The sequence below is a fragment of the Pelodiscus sinensis genome, unplaced genomic scaffold (genome assembly GCF_049634645.1).
Source record: "Pelodiscus sinensis isolate JC-2024 unplaced genomic scaffold, ASM4963464v1 ctg41, whole genome shotgun sequence".
In the NCBI taxonomy this organism is placed as follows: domain Eukaryota; kingdom Metazoa; phylum Chordata; order Testudines; family Trionychidae; genus Pelodiscus; species Pelodiscus sinensis.
Window position 1 is genome coordinate 1,639,109 of NW_027465993.1, and position 20,901 is coordinate 1,660,009.

The 20,901-nt window shown below is 67.3% G+C and overlaps 1 protein-coding gene and 1 long non-coding RNA gene across 4 annotated transcripts; one reads left to right on the top strand and one right to left on the bottom strand.

Moving 5' to 3' along the window:
- Positions 1 to 397: 397 nt before the first annotated feature.
- LOC106733098 (uncharacterized) lies at positions 398 to 20,685 on the bottom strand. Of its 2 annotated transcripts, none has more exons than XR_012900093.1 (4): positions 20,513 to 20,684; positions 5,736 to 5,912; positions 4,545 to 4,661; positions 398 to 2,465 (listed from the first exon to the last, which is right to left on the bottom strand). It is a non-coding gene; the product is annotated as an uncharacterized LOC106733098 (long non-coding RNA). The 2 variants fall into 2 exon arrangements; XR_012900094.1 differs by lacking the exon at positions 398 to 2,465 and adding an exon at positions 2,477 to 2,600 and having other exon boundaries at positions 20,513 to 20,685.
- Positions 4,556 to 18,569, top strand: LOC142825752 (uncharacterized). Of its 2 annotated transcripts, none has more exons than XM_075917854.1 (7): positions 4,556 to 4,672; positions 11,934 to 12,064; positions 12,375 to 12,563; positions 12,848 to 13,020; positions 15,783 to 15,910; positions 16,050 to 16,189; positions 18,431 to 18,569. In XM_075917854.1, exons 2-6 carry the CDS (start codon positions 12,002 to 12,004, stop codon positions 16,181 to 16,183), a joined length of 687 nt encoding a protein of 228 aa, XP_075773969.1. In that variant the 5' UTR covers positions 4,556 to 4,672; positions 11,934 to 12,001; the 3' UTR covers positions 16,184 to 16,189; positions 18,431 to 18,569. The 2 variants fall into 2 exon arrangements, with proteins under 2 accessions (XP_075773969.1, XP_075773968.1); XM_075917853.1 differs by lacking the exon at positions 18,431 to 18,569 and adding an exon at positions 17,025 to 17,467.
- Positions 20,686 to 20,901: the final 216 nt, after the last annotated feature.

The following is a 20,901-nucleotide window of genomic DNA, read 5'->3' on the forward strand; positions in this document are numbered from 1 at the left end:
TGAGGGGAGAGAGTGTGAATGGGAAATTACCTATGGAATGGGGGAACCGCTCCATGTCTGTTGAAACCTCCTTTCTGTCGGGGTGTCAGACTTGCATCCGAATTCCAGCTCAGCAGGTTTGCCTTGCAGTTTGGTTTTGATCACCGCTCGTGTTATAGCGCAGCACTTCTAATTGCACAGGCGTAGCTCTGGCCTGGTCCGCACCACCGTGGGCGGTTGAGCTGAGTTACACAACAGCTACAGATCTGCACGGAGATAAGCCAGCGAAGGCGCCGCCCCAAGGATGCTCCGTATGCGCCGCGTTCGGTGGAATGCGTGCTGGAGCCGGCAGGAGCGTGCGCAGCGGCCGAACGTGGGGAATCGGCCCCTCTGGGTCGCCGCCCAGCGGTCTGCGGGACTTGGACAAGCCCTGCCCTAGGCCTGCTCCCAAGGGTCAGGCGTTCAGAGGCCCGCAGTGAGCTGCGAAGGCCCAAGTCCCTCGTGCCGTGAGTCCCCGGGTGATGTGGATGGGGAGTGGAGTCCTGGCCCACCGGAGCATTTTGTGCTCACTCAGCTCCGGCGGGAAGAACCGAGGAGGGGCAGAGCAAAGGCTGGCCTGGTCTACAGGGCCCTGAAACCGCTGCCACAGATCCTGGGCTTTAGTGGGGCCAGCCACTCTCCACGAGGCGCTGTGTGGCTGACTTCAGCATCCGCTGTGGCTCCAGGGCTCTGCCCCTTCTCTGGCAGCAGAGTCAGTGGGAACATTAACCCCCGGGGGCCTCCTGTCATGCCCTAGTGCCCCTCCAGCTGGGTGCACAGGCCAGCAGAGCAGGCGTGCAGCGGCGCTGCGCTCCTTCCTCCCGGGCAGCCTTCTGCTACGGCTTCAGTTCCCACCCCAGCGTCCCTCCCGGCCCGCCGGCTCCTCCAGAGCAGCCGCGTCCGCGCACCTCTCAGTTCCCCATCCCTTCCCTCACCAAGGGACGGCAGGGACCCGCCCCCCAGCCAGGGCACCGCCAAGAGGCAACGGCTGGGTCTGGGGAAAGGCTTGGGACGCTTTGCGGAGGGCTCAGTTCAGCAGCGTCTCTGACTCCCGACGAGCTTTTAAGGCCTCTTGCTCCCATTGATTTCAATGGCAAAATGCTCCTTGACTTCAGTGGAACTGGGTGGGCCTCCAAGAGAGCAGCAGAACCGGATAAAGGGAAAGAGCAAGGAAAGGGACCGAGGGGCAGGAAGAAATGGCAGTGGGTGCCTAGTGCAGCTCTGCTGCAGAGGGGCGTGTGCGGGATGGAGAGTGAGAGCCCCCGGCGCCCAGGCCCCGCTGCAGTCGTGGGGAGTGGTTGGAGGGTGTAGGCAGAGCAAAGCCAGCCCAGGGTAGCACAGGTTAAAAGCCACTCACAACCCTTCCCAAAGTCCTCGGGACTGGAGCTACCCCATGCTGCTGCAACGTCGCTGCCGCTGGCTCTCCACACGCTGCAGCCATGTCCCCCGTGCCGGGCGGGGTGCCCTGGCTTTCCCAGCCAAAGTGATGAATGGGACGCATCCAGCTCACTTAATGAGCCTCCTTTGCGTGGGCCCTACAATTGGCACCTACGTCTCCACCCTTTGCGAAGCCGGCCCAGCGGGGAATGTGTGCAGCACACACTGCCCAGGGGCTCAGCTCTGGCCGAGTACTGCTGGGAGTCCTGCTCTGACCATGTGTCCACCGTCCCTTCGGACCCAAAGTACTTGCAGCGTGCGGCTCCTCTGGGTCTGTGCTGGAGCGAGGGGTGTTAGCCAGCGCGCAGCTGCAGAGTCGTGTAACTGCGTGAAATGTTAGCGGCTACACGACTATTCGATCGTTCCTGGGGGGCGGGGGCGGCAGCCAGCCCCACTCCTGGGGAGCCCCACACCACTCTGCACTGCTGCCCGTCTATCAGAGGCAGCAGGTGGGAGCCAGTTGAAAAACCAGCTCCCTGTGCAGGCCGCCTGTCTGTCAGCCCGTGCTGCTGCCTCTGCTACAGAGGCGGGGTGGGGAGTGTGTGTAGTCAACAAGATTAAGTGACAGGCTGAGGCTTATGGGTTAATCACCTCGTTGACTTCACACCCCTACTGGGAGTGGGGAGGGTTGGGGTTGGAATGAACAGCTAGTCGCCAGGCTTTCTAGGCTGCCGTTTAGACAATGTTTTACAATTCTAAGTGTGACCAATGCCCTGGCTTGTAGCTCTGTGAGGTCCCACCTCAGGCCGGGGTCTGGGGGGACCCTCTTTGGACTGGATGCTGTAGATCCTGAGACACGCCGCTGGGTTTCTGTCTCAGTAAGGAATCCCCTTTATTTTCATTACAAGCCTTACTGCATCTCAGCATCTTATGGTGGGAATTGTCCTGTGGCTGGGCCCTGAGTCCATCTTCTAAAAGTGCATCTGAAATCCGCACCTCCGAATTCCCTTGGACAAGACTGGCGTGTCCTTGGCAGCAAATCAGCTCCACGGGGTGGGGCATGGTCAGAGCTAAAAGAGAAGGTGTGTTCCCATGCACATCTGATCAGGGTGGGTGGAGGGATGCAGTTTGGGCTCCTGCAGAGCTGCTGGAGATGGCTGGTTTTGCTCTCCTGAGTTTTGTACTAGCTGCACAGTGAGTCCCGTCTAAGCCGCATGGAGACAACCCTTAAAGACAAGTCCCCCCAGGGCGCCCCATCCTCTGAGCTCCCCACGAGCCCCTCCCATAGGGAGCCCCCACGAGTCCCCCCAGGGCACCCCATCCTCTGAGCTCCCCACGAGCCCCTCCCACAGGGAGCCCCCCATGAGTCCCCCAGGGCACCCCATCCTCTGAGCTCCCCACGAGACCCTCCCACAGGGAGCCCCCCATGAGTCCCCCAGGGCGCCCCATCCTCTGAGCTCCCCACGAGCCCCTCCCACATGGAGCCCCCCACGAGTCCCCCCAGGGCGCCCCATCCTCTGAGCCCCCCATGAGCCCCTCCCACAGGGCGCCCCATCCTCTGAGCCCCCCACGAGCCCCTCCCACAGGGAGCCCCATCCTCTGAGCCCCCCACGAGCCCCTCCCACAGGGAGCCCCCCATGAGTCCCCCAGGGCGCCCCATCCTCTGAGCTCCCCACGAGCCCCTCCCACAGGGAGCCCCCCATGAGTCCCCCCAGGGCGCCCCATCCTCTGAGTCCCCCATGAACCCCTCCCACCGGGAGCCCCCCATGAGTCCCCCAGGGTGCCCCATCCTCTGAGTCCCCCATGAACCCCTCCCACAGGGAGCCCCCCACGAGTCCCCCCAGGGCGCCCCATCCTCTGAGCCCCCCATGAGCCCCTCCCACAGGGCGCCCCATCCTCTGAGCTCCCCACGAGCCCCTCCCACAGGGAGCCCCCCATGAGTCCCCCAGGGCGCCCCATCCTCTGAGCTCCCCACGAGCCCCTCCCACATGGAGCCCCCCACGAGTCCCCCCAGGGCGCCCCATCCTCTGAGCCCCCCATGAGCCCCTCCCACAGGGAGCCCCCCATGAGTCCCCCAGGGCGCCCCATCCTCTGAGCTCCCCACGAGCCCCTCCCACAGGGAGCCCCCCATGAGTCCCCCAGGGCGCCCCATCCTCTGAGCCCCCCACGAGCCCCTCCCACATGGAGCCCCCCACGAGTCCCCCCAGGGCGCCCCATCCTCTGAGCCCCCCACGAGCCCCTCCCACAGGGAGCCCCATCCTCTGAGCCCCCCACGAGCTCCTCCCACAGGGAGCCCCCCACGAGTCCCCCCAGGGCGCCCCATCCTCTGAGCCCCCCACGAGCCCCTCCCCCAGGGAGCCCCATCCTCTGAGCCCCCCACGAGCCCCTCCCACAGGGAGCCTCCCACGAGTCCCCCCAGGGTGCCCCATCCTCTGAGCCCCCCACAAGCCCCTCCCACAGGGAGCCCCCCACGAGTCCCCCCAGGGCGCCCCATCCTCTGAGCCCCCCACGAGTCCCCCCAGGGCGCCCCATCCTCTGAGCCCCCCACGAGTCCCCCCAGGGCGCCACATCCTCTGAGCCCCCCACGAACCCCTCCCACAGGGAGCCCCCCATGAGTCCCCCCAGGGCGCCCCATCCTCTGAGCCCCCCACAAGCCCCTCCCACAGGGAGCCCCCCATGAGTCCCCCCCAGGGCGCCCCATCCTCTGAGCCCCCCACAAGCCCCTCCCACAGGGAGCCCCACACGAGTCCTCCCAGGGCACCCCATCCTCTGAGCCCCCCACGAGCCCCTCCCACAGGGAGCCCCCCACTAGTCCCCCCAGGGCGCCCCATCCTCTGAGCCCCCCACGAGCCCCTCCCACAGGGAGCCCCCCATGAGTCCCCCCAGGGCGCCCCATCCTCTGAGCCCCCCATGAGCCCCTCCCACAGGGAGCCCCCCATGAGTCCCCCCAGGGCGCCCCATCCTCTGAGCCCCCCACAAGCCCCTCCCACAGGGAGCCCCCCATGAGTGCCCCCAGGGCGCCCCATCCTCTGAGCCCCCCCATGAGCCCCATTCCCTGAGCCCCTCCCACAGGGAGCCCCCCATTTCCCTGCTTGAGACCCCAAACCCCTCACTGGCCAGCCCAAGCCCTGCCCTCAGTCTTGCATTACCCTTGCTGTGCAGGTTAGGAAGCCCGGGGGGACTCTCGATTCCGCCTGCTTGGTCCCAGACTCCGGCTCGGTGCAATGAGTGAGGGGGAGACAAGAACCCAGGACTGAGGCTGGAGGCTGCAATGCAGGTCAGTGAGTGGCTCTACTCTCACCCCCCCCCCCCCCGCAGGGAGAGGAAAGGGTTGGCAAGACAACCCCCCACACCAACAAGATCAGAGCTAGCTGGGGGGGGGGTTAAATCTAACTATTTTGCCCCCTTCCCCCCCCAAGTGCAAAAACTGGGCTGGGGAGGAGAGTGAAATCCCCCTCCCATCCCCAAGTGGTGCCCAGATTGGTCTGGGGGCAGAGGGTGAGGCGTTAAGCCGACCCTGTGCCAAGGGACAGGCTGTGCGAATGGCCGGGCTCTCTAGGAGCAGCACAGCAAACGTTTCCCTCGTCGGCGCAGCCAGACGTGAAATGAAGGTCCTGGCAACAGCACCAAGAACCTGGAGCGGGGAGCATTGACCTGGGGGCGCTGGGGGCGGGTGGGACAGCGGGGGGAGTACTGTGGCTCCCCTGCCATCGGAGTTTGGCCTGCAAGGCCACGAGGCCTTGTTTGGGGCCCTCAGTAGGAAGCAGAGCCCAGAGAAGTTTGGAGGAGCTGGAGACCTGCCAGATCACTGACCTAAAGGGAGACCCTCGTACTGTGCTCGTTTTGGGGCCCTTTTAAACGCCTCTTCCCCTGCCAAAGGAGGGTCTGTGACTGTGTAATTGAGTCTGACTCCATCTACTCCTCCAGCGCCCTTTCCTTCCATGGGGTGAGAGATCTGGCACTCCTAGCAGTCGCTGGGCAAATTCGCCTCCGGGGCACAGGTGGAAGAGAGGAGTGTGAGCTGGAGTGGTTGCTCCCCTCTCTGACAGACCGCTGAGAGCTCAGGGCTGCCTTCCCCTGGAGCCAGGAGACCTACAGGGCAGCCCCTGGTCCCCTTTAGTGCTTTCTGTTGTGTAGATGCTGCTGTTACTGGTACAAGTGATGTTGACCTGCACAGGTCCAAGCTCTGAATTGCTCATGTGGGTTGTGGATCTTGTTTTGGCTGCAAACACAGGGCCTGGTGCTACATCTGGTGTGTTTGGCATGGTGGTGCCCAGCAGCCCAGGTGCTGCATGGGGGTGGGTTGTGAGGCTAGCAAGACGGACAGAGGCATTGCTCACCTGTATGAGGCATCTTTGTGGTTGCGACACTTTACGCTGAGCTGATCGTCTGTTTGAGGGGTGTGCTAAATACATGTGGGTGCTTATTTGATGATCCATGCGGGTCTGTGGTGCTGCACTTCCGTGTCTATGTGAGCCCTTTGAATCCTTTCTGGGTCCATGTTTAGATGGCAGCATCTGGCATAGAAATATGGTGTCAGTGTCATGGAGCGTGAGATGCGTGTTGTACCTGAGAGCTGCAGAACTGGGGAGGTGGGTGTTTTCTTCTAGCTGTCATCCTCGCCAAAGGCCACTAGAGAGCAGCAAGATCTCAGGAGAAGGAGGGGAAAAGCTGTTCAAGGGATAACAGGGTTCAAGAGAAGCTGGGAGTGCCCCGCTGAGGGCGAGCAGAGCAGTGATGGGCTGGAGAAATCCTGCCACGGAACTGGAGAGCTGGGCCGGCTGCTCTGCTTGTCTTGGGACTCGCACTCTTGGCTGCTCATCTGTCCCTGCCAGGGAGAGCTGACCCTGGGATGCAGCACAAAATATTGCAGCTCAATCCCGGGCCAGATGGCTGGAAAAAATGTCCCCAGTAGCTGCTGTGGAAGTGACTCGATAGGGTGAAAGCGACAGGGCTGCGCGAGGCGCTTACGACACTGCCAGCCTGAGCCCTGCGTTTTCTGGGCCACGCTGCCATCTCTTTGGAAGCTGAGGGCCAAGCTCGGAGGCTCAGGAATATTCGCCCCAAAGAGGGAGAAGAATCTTGTTCTTGTGTTGCCGGCTGTGCCCTGGCTGCTGACCCAGGCCGCTGTCCCACCTGGAGCCTGAGCTAGCGAGGGCTTCACATTAGCAGGCAGGACTATGGGCTGGTGCCCCCAAGGGTCCCTCAGCACAAGGCATTTCACTGAGCGGGGGTGGCTCTGTCCCCCACTCCCACATGGTCACCCATTGTCCCTAGCACAGCTGGGCCCACTCAGTGCTGCTGGGCAGACCCCACCAGGCTCAGCAAAGCCACATTCAGGTGTCCCCGGGAGCGTGTCCTCAGCCCCTGATCTGTCCTAAACGAAACGCCCCCCGCCCCTGGAACTCCTGCAGACCCTTGTGCCCTAGGCGGCTGGGTCTGGCTACCGGAGAGATGAATGGAGGTTATTTGGACTCCGGGATTTCCGGCCACCCCCTGGAGTGAAGCAGGGAGGGGTGTGGCTGGGAATTGGAAAGCCTGGGCAAGGAGAAGAAACTGTCAGAAAGTGGCCAAAGTTCAAGTTGAGACAGATCCCGAGGGGAGGAGATTCCTGGGCTCACTACTGAGAAGTCCCTGCCTCTGAGCTGAAACCCAGCACCTTGGCCCCGGCTGCTTAGACCCTACGCCTGTCGGCTGGATGGCGCAGGAGAGGGGGAGTCCGTCCTTTAAGGGCCACGGGCGACTGGTGGCCGGCCCTTAGACTTTCGTTTGGGAGTCTCCCTGGCAGTCAGGCCGAAAGAGGGGGCCAGTCAGCCCTCCTGCCGCGTTCGACGGGAGCAAGGCTGCACTGTGGCCCGAGCCGAGTCTCTGAGGGGGCAGAGCCCATTGCAGTCGCCAGGCCTAGCGATGAAGCAGCCGTGCATAGCTGAGCGGAGGAGGCTGCAGACTGAGGCAGCTTTCCTGTTTACCCTCTGTGACGGCGTGTTGGGGTCGCCCGCCTCCTGCACCCCCGAAATGGCACGAACAGACTCCACTAGCCAGTAGAACAGAGGTGGTTTATTGCCTCTCCAGGATACAGCACAGCACAGATGTCATCAGGTTCCAGGGCAGGCCTAGGATGCCTCAGCCCCCCTTGAGATGGGGGGGTCTCGGCTCCTAAACCCCCCAGCCTGTTGCTGAGGCTGCTTCCTCCATGCTCCCAGACAGACACTCACTCCCTCTCCTCCAGCCCTGCCCCCAGCCAGGGGCGGCATCCCCTTCCTTTGTTTCTCCCCATGGGGGGTGGCTGGTCAGACAGGTTTGGAGCCCCCTTTGCATAATGACCAGACAGCAGAGGTCGCCACAGCCCTAGCAAGGCCCCCCCACCACGTCACACCCTCGTAGCGAGGAAGCAGTTACCATTGGTGCAGAGGGTCCAGTCCTGTAAATTGCTAAGTGCTGCGTGACCGCGGCTGGCAGCGAGATCAGCCTCCCTCTGGCAGGGTGGGGCTGAGCATTTGCTGGCCTGCACGCTGGTTTGGACATTGGCAACCCCCCTTCACAGTAGCCAGGTCCCTGTTTTCCAGCCTGCTTTAAGTGCAGCAGCACAGCGTTCCCTGCCAGCCAGGGTGGGCAGTCATGTTTGATGGGGGCCACTCCACAATTTTGGCAAGTGGTCAAGGGTTGTGCTTTGCTATGGAGGGTGCAGGGTCTGGGAGGGGATTAGGGTGCAGGAGAGCGGGGTTTTGGTGCAGGAGGGGATTGTGACCAGGAGCAGGGGATGGGGGTACAGGGTCTGGAAGAGGGGATGGGGGCAGGAGGATTCTGGCCTGGGGAAGGGGTGTCGGAGGCAGCTCAGGGTCTGGGAGGGAATTGTGACCTGGGGAAGGGTGGATGCAGAGGGTTTGGGGGGTGACCTGGGGCAGGGATTGGGGTGCCAGGTGCAGACTCTGGACAGGAGGCACTAACAGGCAGCTCCCAGCCAGCAGCCCAGCGGGACACTGAAGCAGGTTCTCTGCCTGCCACTGCCCCAGGCTGCTCAAAATGACTGGCTGGTCCCTCGATGGGCCTCTCTGTTCCATGCGCCTATGGGGGGGGAGAGAAGGGGGAGAGAAACTGTGCATGCTACCCCCCTGCCCAATCATCGCAGCTCCCATTGGTCAGTTTCCAGCCAATGGGAGCTGTGATGATTGGACTGGGGCAGGGGCAGTACTTGAAATCTTCTCCCTCCCCCCGCAAGGGATGCATGGCACCTGGAGGGAGCAGCCAGCCACTGTGAGGCTGCAGCAGGCAATGAGGGTGGCCATGGACTGGGCCACAGGGTCAGTGGGAATCTTGCCCGCCTCTGCTGCAAGCTACCTACTTGTGCAGCCTCAGGAGAGAGTCACATGCCCCTGGCTAGATTGTCTCTGCTTCTGCGGGTGGTGCACATCCGCACATGCAGCATTTATTCCACACGCGGCCGGAACACGGAATGGCAAGGGTGGTGTGAAATGACCCCACTTGGCCTCCTCTGCCAGGGCCGCGTTTCCTGCCAGTGTCTGCCCAGCTTGGCAGAGCCAGCACCCCCAGGCTACCCCGTCTCCGGCTGCCCCCGCTGCACTGAAATCCCTGGCACCAAGGAGGGTTGCTGTCTCCTGGGGCCCCAGCCACTGGACTCTCTGCTCCAGCTGGAGCCTGTTCCCCAGCCAATGCCAAAGGGGTTGCATCAGTCCTGATGCCGAGAGGCGGCCTGACAGCTGGAAAAGACTCAGGTTTTGGTGTCTTGCCAGCATGTGGCGTGTGTGTTAAGGAGACCCCCGGGCCCACGAGCAGGGGGGCAGCTTTGTTTCAGGGACACCGTCGGCCCAACTCTCACGCTGCTCTCTGCTGTGGTTCCAAACGACGCCTGGGAGGCCCAGAAGTGCAGGGGTGGGGGGACATCCCACAGTTCCCTCTCGCATCCCAGTCCTGTTGGCAGAGAAACTGAAGGGTCAGTTTCCTTGATCCTCGAGCAGCCCGCCAGGCCCTGATCCTGCCGCCGGAGAAGCATGCGCAGAGCTTGGCTGGTGTGAGCGGCCTCCGTGACTCCCAGGGGCTATTTCCATGAGTAAGAAGTCAGGCATGTGCGTAAGTGTTTCCAGACCCCAGGCCTTTGTCAGGCTGGTTCCCGCCTGTTGCGTGGGTCCCAGGCTATTGGCGCGAGCAGCTGCTGGTGACAAGCGACATGTCTGAACTCCTTTGAGGGCCTTTGGCCTGTTTGCATTTCAGCCTCTAGGGGTGTGGCTGCTGCAGTTTCATGCCCTGCTTTGGCAGAGCTGGCTGGGCTGGACTGGAGAGTCCGGGTGCCAAGCTGGGGCGAATGTGGGCCTGGCCGCACGCAGAGGGGAATCGCCTGGGGTGAGCTGGGATCCCGTGTCCTGTCCTGGTGCCACGAGCTGAGAGGGGTGGGGGTGAATCGGAGGAGCCGTGGGAATGAGCGAAGGGGTAGAAAACCCAGCCACTCCAGCAGCACGGCCGTAGCTGGCCGACGGGAATGAAAAGGGCTGAACGTAGCCCGCAGGTGTCTGCACGGGGCAAACAGTTCATTGTGGGCTCATCGGTCCAGTCACGTTGAGCAGGGCCCAGGGGCGGGCAGCTGCACCCAGACCACTTCAGGAGGAAAGGAGGGGTACAGTTAGCAATGGACAGCCGCCCGGGCCCGGGGTAGGTGTGCGGGGGCCTGTAGCCTTGGGCAGAAGCGGCGTGGCCAAGGGCGGTCAGCCCTTAGTGCTGCTCGGAGCACGGCGCTGGGCCCTCCCCAGCGTCAGAGCTGCACGGAGCTGTGCCAACAGGGAACTCCAGACCCCTCTGAAAGCCCAGGCCCCAGTCCAATTGCCCCTGTGCCCAGGGGCAGGCCTGGTAACGCGCCATTGCACAGCCTGCCAAGGGCCGTGGAGGAGTCTCCAGCAACGCTGGATGTTTTCTAGAAGATCTGATTCGGAAGGATGGTGGGCGGGTCTCTGGCCTGTGCTAGACAGGATGATCCCATGGTCGTTCCTGGCCTTGGAGTCTAGCACTTGTCGGCCTGGCCTGGGCTGGGGGTCAGGTCTGTCTCGTTTTGTGGCCGTTCTCGAGCACGTCTCAGGCCCAGGTTCCTGGGAGTGGGGTGGGAGGACTTAGCAGGGGGCTGGGCCACAGGAAGCAGTGGGGATCCCACTGACATAGTGGGTGTAAGCACGGGTCTCGCTCCCTCTGCGGCGTTTGAGAGCGAGCTGTCTGGTGGCTGCGCCCAGCGTCAGCAAGAGAAACACCGCACCAGCAGAGTCTGGAGTAGCCCTGCCGGTGTAGCAAGGGGACCCGACGGCGTGGGCGCCAGGAGCAGGGCAACGGGGCTGCCCTTGTGCCGGAGCCTCCAGGGCTGAAAGATGAATTTGTAATTACAGATTGCAGTGCGGCGAACCCCCCTGGCAAACAGGCAGCCTCGCAGCCCAGCCACGCAGGGCCGTGCCCCTCTCCATTGCTTCGGGGCCGGCCGGAGGGATGGAAGCGACCAGTCGGCTGCCCGATAGGCCCAGGCCTCTGCAGTTAAAAAGCAGGGGCGCAGCGTCTGGGACCAGGCAAGAGCTGGGACTCAGCTGTCCTGCTCTGCACCCGGAGCCAGACCGCTGGGCCTCTCTCAGCACATTTACAAACCAGAGCCACCGCGAACCCCTCGGCCACCACTCGATTCACTTCCTACCCGCTCTTCCACATCCCTGCTTGGCAGCCTCTAGCAGTGCAGAGAAGTCTGCGTAGCAACGCCGGGGCTTCACGTGAGCCTCATTCGAGGCCTTTCCCTGGGGGGAACCTGCTAACTCTCTGGCTGCTGTCTGTAGCACCACCGAGCAGACAAGCGATGAGTCACTATGCAAAGAGGGGATCCCAACTGGTTTGGCCAGCTGACCCCCATGGAGAGGAACAAAGGGAGGTGGATGCTGCCCTGGCTGGGGGCAGGGCTGGAGGAGAGTGGGTTAGTTCCTGGCTGGAAAGCAGGGGAGAAGGAACTGGGGAGGGGGCTGGGATCCCCCCATCTCAAAGGGGGCACTGAGGCCTCTTTGCCCCCAGTTCCTGTAACCAGATTACATCTGTGCTGCGCTGTGCTGGAGGAGCAATAAACCACCCTCAATTCCACCGGCTGGTGGAGTCTGTTCATGCCATTTCGGGGTGCAGGAGACGGGGGACCCCCAACGCGCCGTCACAGGGGGCTCTGATGGACAGCGCTAGCAAAGGAGCCCGGCCTTGCCTGCAGGCACCCTGAGCCATAGGGATGGAGCATGGCAGAGCTGGCGGGGGGGGGGGGGGGCAGGCTTCCGCTCGCTACAGCCTCAGCAGCCAGGGGCCTAGCCAGGCACGGCGGGAGAGGCGCAGCGGGACAGATGCAGCCTAGTGAGGCTCAGAGAGCTGTCATGCTCTGGGCGGCCCATCCGGGCCTGCAGGGGCAGGAGCTGCAGGAGGCACTGGGCAGAGACGCCTCCCACCGAGGTGCAGTGGGCTCCTGGGGGGCGAGGCAGGACAACAGCCAGCCAGGGCCTCGGTGCTGAGGTCTCCCCTCTCCCCAGGCCAAGACCAACAGCGCCGAGCTGGAACTTGCCCTGGACAGGCTGAGGTCGCAGGACTCCGAGCTGAGATGGGGGCTCTGAACGAAGGTCTTGCTCAGGACAAGGTTGGCCTCAGCTGCCTTCTCCTGCAGGTAACGACCCCGACACTGGGCCGGCCTGCTACCCCAGGCCCTGTGGCACCACCTGCATTCGCCTCGCCTGCACCTGGCTCTGCCCCTGCCCTGTTCCAGAGCCCGGCTCAACCCCCACCCTGTGCCATGCCCCCCGCCCGCCCTGCGCTCTGCCCCTTGGCATTAGCACTTGCCTCAGCCCTGCATTCAGCCGATTCCCAGAGCTCACAGGCAGCTGTGGTGCTCTGCTCTCCCCTGGGGACGGGCTAGGGACCAGGGTTCTCTCCCCCGGGGCCTCACGCTCCTGCCCCCTCTCTGGCACGGGGCGAAGCTGGAGGAGGAGAAGAGCTCACTGCTGGCGCAGCAGCGGGAGCTGGAGCAGGAGCTGGCGCAGACGGGCGCGGCGCGGCCGGTGCTGGAGCAGGGCAGCCAGGTGGCGGAGGAGCGGCGAGCGGCGCTGGAGGAAGAGCTGAAGCTGCTGCGCAGGGAGAAAGCCCAAGTGCGGGACCACCTGGCACAGGTGAGAGGGGCCCCGGTGGGGACTCCCGTGAGCACTCGCTGCAATGCAAGGGCTGGACTTCCCCCTACTGCCATGGGCTGCCTCTGCGAGCCCCTCGCTCTCCACTCCGCGCTCCTGCCCCCGGGTACCTGGACAGCGAGCTGAGGAGGAGCCGAGGGGCAGTAGCCTCCCCATGGGGGTCTCCCTCCCTCCGGCTGCCTCTAAGGGAGAAGCCAGGAGCCGTGAAGGCCCCACGCAGCCTTTGCTCTCTTGCTGTGCTCATGCTGCTTCCTCACGCTGGCCAGGAGAGCAGCCAGCAGCAGGCACTGAGGGAGCAGCTGCTGCATGGCCGCCAGGCGCAAGATGGCCAGGCTGAGGCCCTGCTCCGCACCACCCAGGAGAAGGAGCATCTCGCCCTGGAGCTCAGCACACTGCAGAGGCAGATCAAGAGCCTGCTGGAAGAGACTGGCATGCTCAGGTACCATGTCCTCACCCCTCAGATGCTGGGGGATGGGCAGCGCCTGGGGAGAGGGGCCGGTGGAGCGGGGCAGCTGGCACCCTGGGAGCGGAGCCAGCGCCTGGGGAGAGGGGCCGGTGGAGCGGGGCAGCTGGCACCCTGGGAGCGGAGCCAGCGCCTGGGGAGAGGGGCTGGTGGAGCGGGGCAGCTGGCACCCTGGGAGCGGAGCCAGCGCCTGGGGAGAGGGGCCGGTGGAGCGGGGCAGCTGGCACCCTGGGAGCGGAGCCAGCGCCTGGGGAGAGGGGCCGGTGGAGCGGGGCAGCTGGCACCCTGGGAGCGGAGCCAGCGCCTGGGGAGAGGGGCCGGTGGAGCGGGGCAGCTGGCACCCTGGGAGCGGAGCCAGCGCCTGGGGAGAGGGGCTGGTGGAGCGGAGCTGCCGGCACCCTGGGAGCGGAGCCAGCGCCTGGGGAGAGGGGCCGGTGGAGCAGGGCTGCCGGCACCCTGGGAGCGGAGCCAGCGCCTGGGGAGAGGGGCCGGTGGAGCAGGGCTGCCGGCACCCTGGGAGCGGAGCCAGCGCCTGGGGAGAGGGGCCGGTGGAGCGGGGCTGCCGGCACCCTGGGAGCGGAGCCAGCACCTGGGGAGAGGGGCCGGTGGAGCGGGGCAGCTGGCACCCTGGGAGCGGAGCCAGCGCCTGGGGAGAGGGGCCGGTGGAGCGGGGCTGCCGGCACCCTGGGAGCGGAGCCAGCGCCTGGGGAGAGGGGCCGGTGGAGCGGGGCTGCCGGCACCCTGGGAGCGGAGCCAGCACCTGGGGAGAGGGGCCGGTGGAGCGGGGCTGCCGGCACCCTGGGAGCGGAGCCAGCACCTGGGGAGAGGGGCCGGTGGAGCGGGGCTGCTGGTACCCTGGGAGCGGAGCCAGCGCCTGGGGAGAGGGGCCGGTGGAGCGGGGCTGCCGGCACCCTGGGAGCGGAGCCAGCGCCTGGGGAGAGGGGCCGGTGGAGCGGGGCTGCCGGCGCCCTGGGAGCGGAGCCAGCGCCTGGGGAGAGGGGCCGGTGGAGCGGGGCAGCTGGCATCCTGGGAGCAGAGCCAGCGCCTGGGGAGAGGGGCCGGTGGAGCGGGGCTGCTGGCGTCCTGGGAGTGGAGCCAGCGCCAGGGGAGAGGGGCCGGTGGAGCGGGGCTGCCGGCACCCTGGGAGCGGAGCCAGCGCCTGGGGAGAGGGGCCAGTGGAGCGGGGCAGCTGGCGTCCTGGGAGCGGAGCCAGCCCCTGGGGAGAGGGGCCGGTGGAGCGGGGCTGCCGGCACCCTGGGAGCGGAGCCAGCGCCTGGGGAGAGGGGCCGGTGGAGCGGGGCTGCCGGCACCCTGGGAGCGGAGCCAGCGCCTGGGGAGAGGGGCCGGTGGAGCGGGGCTGCTGGCGCCCTGGGAGCGGAGCCAGCGCCTGGGGAGAGGGGCCGGTGGAGCGGGGCTGCTGGCGCCCTGGGAGCGGAGCCAGCGCCTGGGGAGAGGGGCCGGTGGAGCGGGGCTGCTGGCGCCCTGGGAGCGGAGCCAGCGCCTGGGGAGAGGGGCCGGTGGAGCGGGGCTGCTGGCGCCCTGGGAGCGGAGCCAGCGCCTGGGGAGAGGGGCCGGTGGAGCGGGGCTGCTGGCGCCCTGGGAGCGGAGCCAGCGCCTGGGGAGAGGGGCCGGTGGAGCGGGGCTGCTGGCGCCCTGGGAGCAGAGCCAGCGCCTGGGGAGAGGGGCCGGTGGAGCGGGGCTGCTGGCGCCCTGGGAGCGGAGCCAGCGCCTGGGGAGAGGGGCCGGTGGAGCGGGGCTGCTGGCGCCCTGGGAGCGGAGCCAGCGCCTGGGGAGAGGGGCCAGTGGAGCGGGGCTGCTGGCGCCCTGGGAGCGGAGCCAGCGCCTGGGGAGAGGGGCCGGTGGAGCGGGGCTGCTGGCGCCCTGGGAGCGGAGCCAGCGCCTGGGGAGAGGGGCCGGTGGAGCGGGGCTGCTGGCGCCCTGGGAGCGGAGCCAGCGCCTGGGGAGAGGGGCCGGTGGAGCGGGGCTGCTGGCGCCCTGGGAGCGGAGCCAGCGCCTGGGGAGAGGGGCCGGTGGAGCGGGGCTGCTGGCGCCCTGGGAGCGGAGCCAGCGCCTGGGGAGAGGGGCCGGTGGAGCGGGGCTGCTGGCGCCCTGGGAGCGGAGCCAGCGCCTGGGGAGAGGGGCCGGTGGAGCGGGGCTGCTGGCGCCCTGGGAGCGGAGCCAGCGCCTGGGGAGAGGGGCCGGTGGAGCGGGGCTGCCGGCGCCCTGGGAGCGGAGCCAGCGCGTGGGGAGAGGGGCCGGTGGAGCGGGGCTGCCGGCGCCCTGGGAGCGGAGCCAGCGCCTGGGGAGAGGGGCCGGTGGAGCGGGGCTGCTGGCGCCCTGGGAGCGGAGCCAGCGCCTGGGGAGAGGGGCCGGTGGAGTGGGGCTGCTGGCGCCCTGGGAGCGGAGCCAGCGCCTGGGGAGAGGGGCCGGTGGAGCGGGGCTGCTGGCGCCCTGGGAGCGGAGCCAGCGCCTGGGGAGAGGGGCCGGTGGAGTGGGGCTGCTGGCGCCCTGGGAGCGGAGCCAGCGCCTGGGGAGAGGGGCCAGTGGAGCGGGGCTGCTGGCGCCCTGGGAGCAAGCAGAGCATGACCAGGAACAGCAGAGGCTAACTGGTAAACGCATCCGTCCCTAGTTGTGGGGCCCATGGTGGGCAGGGGGACCTGGCTCAGCGCCACCCCACAGAGGCCTGGGGGCTCAGAACAGACCTGGGCTCTACCCATGCTCCCTGCTGCTGGGCGCAGAGCGGAGAAGGACGCCCTGGAAACCAGCCTGTTGGAGATGCAGGAGGAAGCTGCTCGGCTGGAAGCCTGGGAGGATCAGCTGGCGAGGGAGAATCAGAGCCTGGGCCAGGCGAGGCAGGCTCTCCAAGGTAAAGGGCTGCAGCTCTGGGCTCCGTGTCCCTGCCCAAGCAGAGCCAAGCCAGCGCCTGCCTGGTGACACGGAGCCCAGAGCCCGCCTACCGCATGCGCACGGCCGGTGCCGCCTCACCAGGCTCCCTGTGCCCCCAGGCGAGCTGGCGCTGCAGGACATCAGGCTGAGGCAGGAACGAGAGTCACAGAAGCAGCAACTGGAGCAAAAGAGGCAGCTGTCCGGGCAGCACCAGCAGCAGGCCCACGAGGAGGAGCTGGGGCGCCTGAGATAGGAGCAGGTGAGCGCAGCAGCTGCAGCCAGAGGAACCCTGGCAGGCTGAGGGCTCAACCCAGACACAGTCGCACTCAAAATGAGCTGCAGAGGTTACGCCAGGGGCAGCGTACTGGGAGCACCTGTCCTGGCGACCCCCGGGGACGTGCCCCTGGGTACCGGTCCTGGAGCACAGTGACCCCCGGGGAGTGCAACCCAGGGACCTGTCCCGGAGCACGGCGACCCCCGGGGAGTGCAACCCAGGGACCTGTCCCGGAGCACGGCGACCCCCGGGGAGTGCAACCCAGGGACCTGTCCCGGAGCACGGCGACCCCCGGGGAGTGCAACCCAGGGACCTGTCCCGGAGCACGGCGACCCCCGGGGAGTGCAACCCAGGGACCTGTCCCGGAGCACGGCGACCCCCGGGGAGTGCAACCCAGGGACCTGTCCCGGAGCACGGCGACCCCCGGGGAGTGCAACCCAGGGACCTGTCCCGGAGCACGGCGACCCCCGGGGAGTGCAACCCAGGGACCTGTCCCGGAGCACGGTGACCCCCGGGGAGTGCAACTCAGGGACCTGTCCCGGAGCACGGTGACCCCCGGGGAATGCGCCACAGACCCTGCTGTAAATGAACCAGAGAACCTCAGGGGCACGCTGGGCTTGGGCTGCCTTGAACTGGGGCATGTGATCCAGGCCCACTGATGCAATTCAGCCTCCCAGTGAGTCCCGTGGGGCACATCTCAATTGCCTCGAGCTGCCCTGCCTGGCGTAGTAGCCCCGCAGAAAGCAAGTGGCACCAGGCAGTCTGGTGGGGGCCAACGATCCCCGCAGGGCAGCTTGTCTTCCTCTGCCACATGCTGCAGGCAGGCCGGGACGTGGCCTGTGTGTGCCGGAGCCGTCCCTTCCCTCCGGGGCGAGGCCTGTGTGTGCCGGAGCCGTCCCTGCCCGCCGGGGCGAGGCCTGTGTGTGCCGGAGCCGTCCCTGCCCGCCGGGGCGAGGCCTGTGTGTGCCGGAGCCGTCCCTTCCCTCCGGGGCGAGGCCTGTGTGTGCCGGAGCCGTCCCTGCCCGCCGGGGCGAGGCCTGTGTGTGCCGGAGCCGTCCCTGCCCGCCGGGGCGAGGCCTGTGTGTGCCGGAGCCGTCCCTTCCCTCCGGGGCGAGGCCTGTGTGTGCCGGAGCCGTCCCTGCCCGCCGGGGCGAGGCCTGTGTGTGCCGGAGCCGTCCCTGCCCTCCGGGGCGAGGCCTGTGTGTGCCGGAGCCGTCCCTGCCCGCCGGGGCGAGGCCTGTGTGTGCCGGAGCCATCCCTGCCCGCCGGGGTGAGGCCTGTGTGTGCCGGAGCCGTCCCTGCCCGCCGGGGCGAGGCCTGTGTGTGCCGGAGCCGTCCCTGCCCGCCAGGGCATGGCCTGTGTGTGCCGGAGCCGTCCCTGCCCGCCGGGGCGAGGCCTGTGTGTGCCGGAGCCGTCCCTGCCCGCCGGGGCGAGGCCTGTGTGTGCCGGAGCCGTCCCTGCCCGCCGGGGCGAGGCCTGTGTGTGCCGGAGCCGTCCCTGCCCGCCGGGGCGAGGCCTGTGTGTGCCGGAGCCGTCCCTGCCCGCCGGGGCATGGCCTGTGTGTGCCGGAGCCATCCCTGCCCGCCGGGGCGAGGCCTGTGTGTGCCGGAGCCATCCCTGCCCGCCGGGGCGAGGCCTGTGTGTGCCGGAGCCATCCCTGCCCGCCGGGGCGAGGCCTGTGTGTGCCGGAGCCATCCCTGCCCTTGGCCGGCGCTGCTCCGGGTCCAGACACGTCTCGGGGCGGTGCCGGAGGCCCTTGGCCGGCGCTGCTCCGGGTCCAGACACGTCTCGGGGCGGTGCCGGAGGCCCTTGGCCGGCGCTGCTCCGGGTCCAGACACGTCTCGGGGCGGTGCCGGAGGCCCTTGGCCGGCGCTGCTCCGGGTCCAGACACGTCTCAGGGCTGTGCTGCAGGGTGCTCTGCATTGCCTGGGTGCCAAGAAGCAGGGCGCTGGAGCCCACAGCACTACAGCTGCTCTCCCCGCTAGGGTGAGACGTGGCCAGTGTGCTGCTGGAGGTTCACCACAAGGGGGGCAGGTCACTGCTGTCACGGGGCATGTGCCCTGCCAGGTGGCAGTGGCCCTTGGGCACAGGCTGCTGTGGCTCCGGGGGACATTGGCCTCGAGCTGTGAGCCCTGCTGGCCTGTCCCCCGTGGCCAATGCCCGGCGCTGGCGCTGTCAGGGCCGTCTGGCGCGCAGCTCTGAGGTGCCCTCCCTCTGGCCCCCAGGGCACCCTGGCGGGGCTCGCCGGAGAGCTGTGCGCCTGCCGGGCCCAGTTCCAGGAGGCGGCGGCCGCCCCCCAGCGAGAGGCCAGGCGCGGGACCAAGCACGTCAAGGAGCTGGCGAGAGAGAGGGAGTCTGTAGCCAGGGAGGTGAGTTTGGCTGTTGGGGGTCACCTGGGCTCGCCCAGGGCCCGCGAGAGCAGCCGAGTCCAGGCACCCGGGCCCAGCCGCGGCCGAGAGCAGCCCTGAGCACTGGTGCCTCAGCTCTGGAGCTCCCTCCGGGCGCTGGCACCCAACAGCAGCGCAGCGTTCGCACCTGGGGCCTGCCCTGGCGCCTGGAGGAGCGGCTGGGGGAGCCCTGTCAGGCTGGCTCCGCGCTGGAGAGTCAGCAGCAGGGTGAGGACGCCCCCCCAAAGCCACGGGGGGCAGAAAATGAAAGCACATGGAAGCGGAGCGAGAGGAATTTAACACGACAGGCTGTTTACTTTGGCAAACCCGGGCTCCTTTCAGCAGATTTCAAAGCCCGACGCCGGCAGGGACCACACAGGGCAGGAGGAAGGAGGGGGCCGCGCTGGCACAGGATAAGCACCGAGGGCCCCTGGAGCCAGTCGCGGGGGGCGGGGGAGGGAGAAGGACAATTCCGGCCTTAGAACAAGCTGAGGGGAGAGAAACAGAAACCCGAGCAGGCGCCAGCGCGGGCCTGCGTATCGCCTGGGAACCAGAACAAACTCACAGCCTTTGAACTCCAGAGTGTGTCTCACGCCAGTTCTGCAGCCCTGCCTTCCCCATGCAGGCGTGTGCACCCCCTCGCACGTCCACATGTGCCCCTTCCCACGTCCACACGCCCCCTCGCACGTCCGCACATCCACACACCCCCTCGCACGTCCACATGCGCCCCCTCGCACGTCCCCTCGCACGTCCGCACGCCCCCTCGCACATCCGCACATCCACACACCCCCTCGCACGTCCGCACGCCCCCTCGCACGTCCGCACGCCCCCTCGCACGTCCCCTCGCACGTCCGCACGCCCCCTCGCACATCCGCACATCCACACACCCCCTCGCACGTCCGCACGCCCCCTCACACGTCCGCACGCCCCCTCGCACATCCACACGCGCCCCTTCCCACGTCCGCGCGCCCCCTCCCACGTCCACATGCGCCCCTTCCCATGTCCGCACGCCCCCTCGCATGTCCACACGCCCCCTCGCACGTCCACATGCGCCCCTTCCCACGTCCACACGCCCCCTCGCACATCTGCACACCCCCTCGCACGTCCACATGCGCCCCTTCCCACGTCCGCACGCCCCCTCGCACGTCCGCGCGCCCCCTCGCACGTCCGCGCGCCCCCTCGCACGTCCGCACACCCCCTCGCACGTCCGCACGCGCCCCTCGCACGTCCACATGCGCCCCTTCCCACGTCCGCACGGCCCCTCGCACATCCGCACGCCCCCTCGCATGTCCACATGCACCCCTTCCCATGTCCACACGCCCCCTCGCACATCCGCACACCCCCTCGCACGTCCACATGCGCCCCTTCCCACGTCCACACGCCCCCTCGCACATCCGCACGCCCCCTCGCACGTCCACATGCACCCCTTCCCATGTCCACACGCCCCCTCGCACATCCGCACACCCCCTCGCACGTCCACATGCGCCCCTTCCCACGTCCACACGCCCCCTCGTACATCCACACGCACACACCAGCACTCACACTTCTCCCCACGTGCACGCACAAGCATGCACACACTCATGCCCCCACGCACGCTCCTCACTCCTCCCCCCTCCCCACTTGTACCAGCACACATGCACACTCCACTGGCCTCCTCGGTTGCTCGTGTGCACGCACACACGTGCACACTCCCTCGCTCTTCCACACGCACACACATGCACACGCTCCCTCGCTCCTCCCATGCTCCCCTCCGTCCTTCCGCCCAGCACTCGGCTGGGGCTCGGTGCCTGCGCTGGATTTCCAAGGAGGCTGTTTCGAAATGGGGGGTTGTTCTTGCTCTCGGTCCCAGCCCCTCCCCTGGCCCTGGGACATGAAACCAGTTTGTTTTATGATGGATCATCCCCTGCTTTGGTCACTGACCTTCTGGGGGCGTTTCTGCTGAGCTGGTGGAAAACGCGAGGCGTCGTGGAGCCCATCTGCGCGGGGAGGGGGCTGCCTGCCCCTGTGAGCCCGGAGCAGCAGTGCTGGGAGCAGGCCGCCCAGGCCGGGCCAGGAGGGAGGGGCTGGGTTTTACAGGGCGGAGGAGGAGGAAGGAAAGAGAGAAACTGGTGGAACTTCTCTCCCACCCCTGGTCCCAGCCCCCCTCAGAGGGGCGGGGTCCAGAGCCGGCGCAGTGGGGGGACCGCCGGGCGGTGCTTCCCTGAGGGGCACAAGCAGCGTGCTCAGGGCTGGCCCCCGAGGAAGGCGGGAGCAGCGGACAGCCCCCAGGATGCTCCATGCCATGGCCTGCTGCTTCCGGCCCCCACAGC

Bases quoted from the DNA above. Each gene is read 5' to 3' on its own strand.
- LOC142825752 (XM_075917854.1), top strand. From the start codon at position 12,002: ATGGGGGCTCTGAACGAAGGTCTTGCTCAGGACAAGGTTGGCCTCAGC. The intron at 12,065-12,374 runs GTAACGACCCCG...CACGGGGCGAAG, and splicing joins TCAGCTGCCTTCTCCTGCAG to CTGGAGGAGGAGAAGAGCTC. The intron at 15,911-16,049 runs GTAAAGGGCTGC...CTGTGCCCCCAG, and splicing joins GGCGAGGCAGGCTCTCCAAG to GCGAGCTGGCGCTGCAGGAC.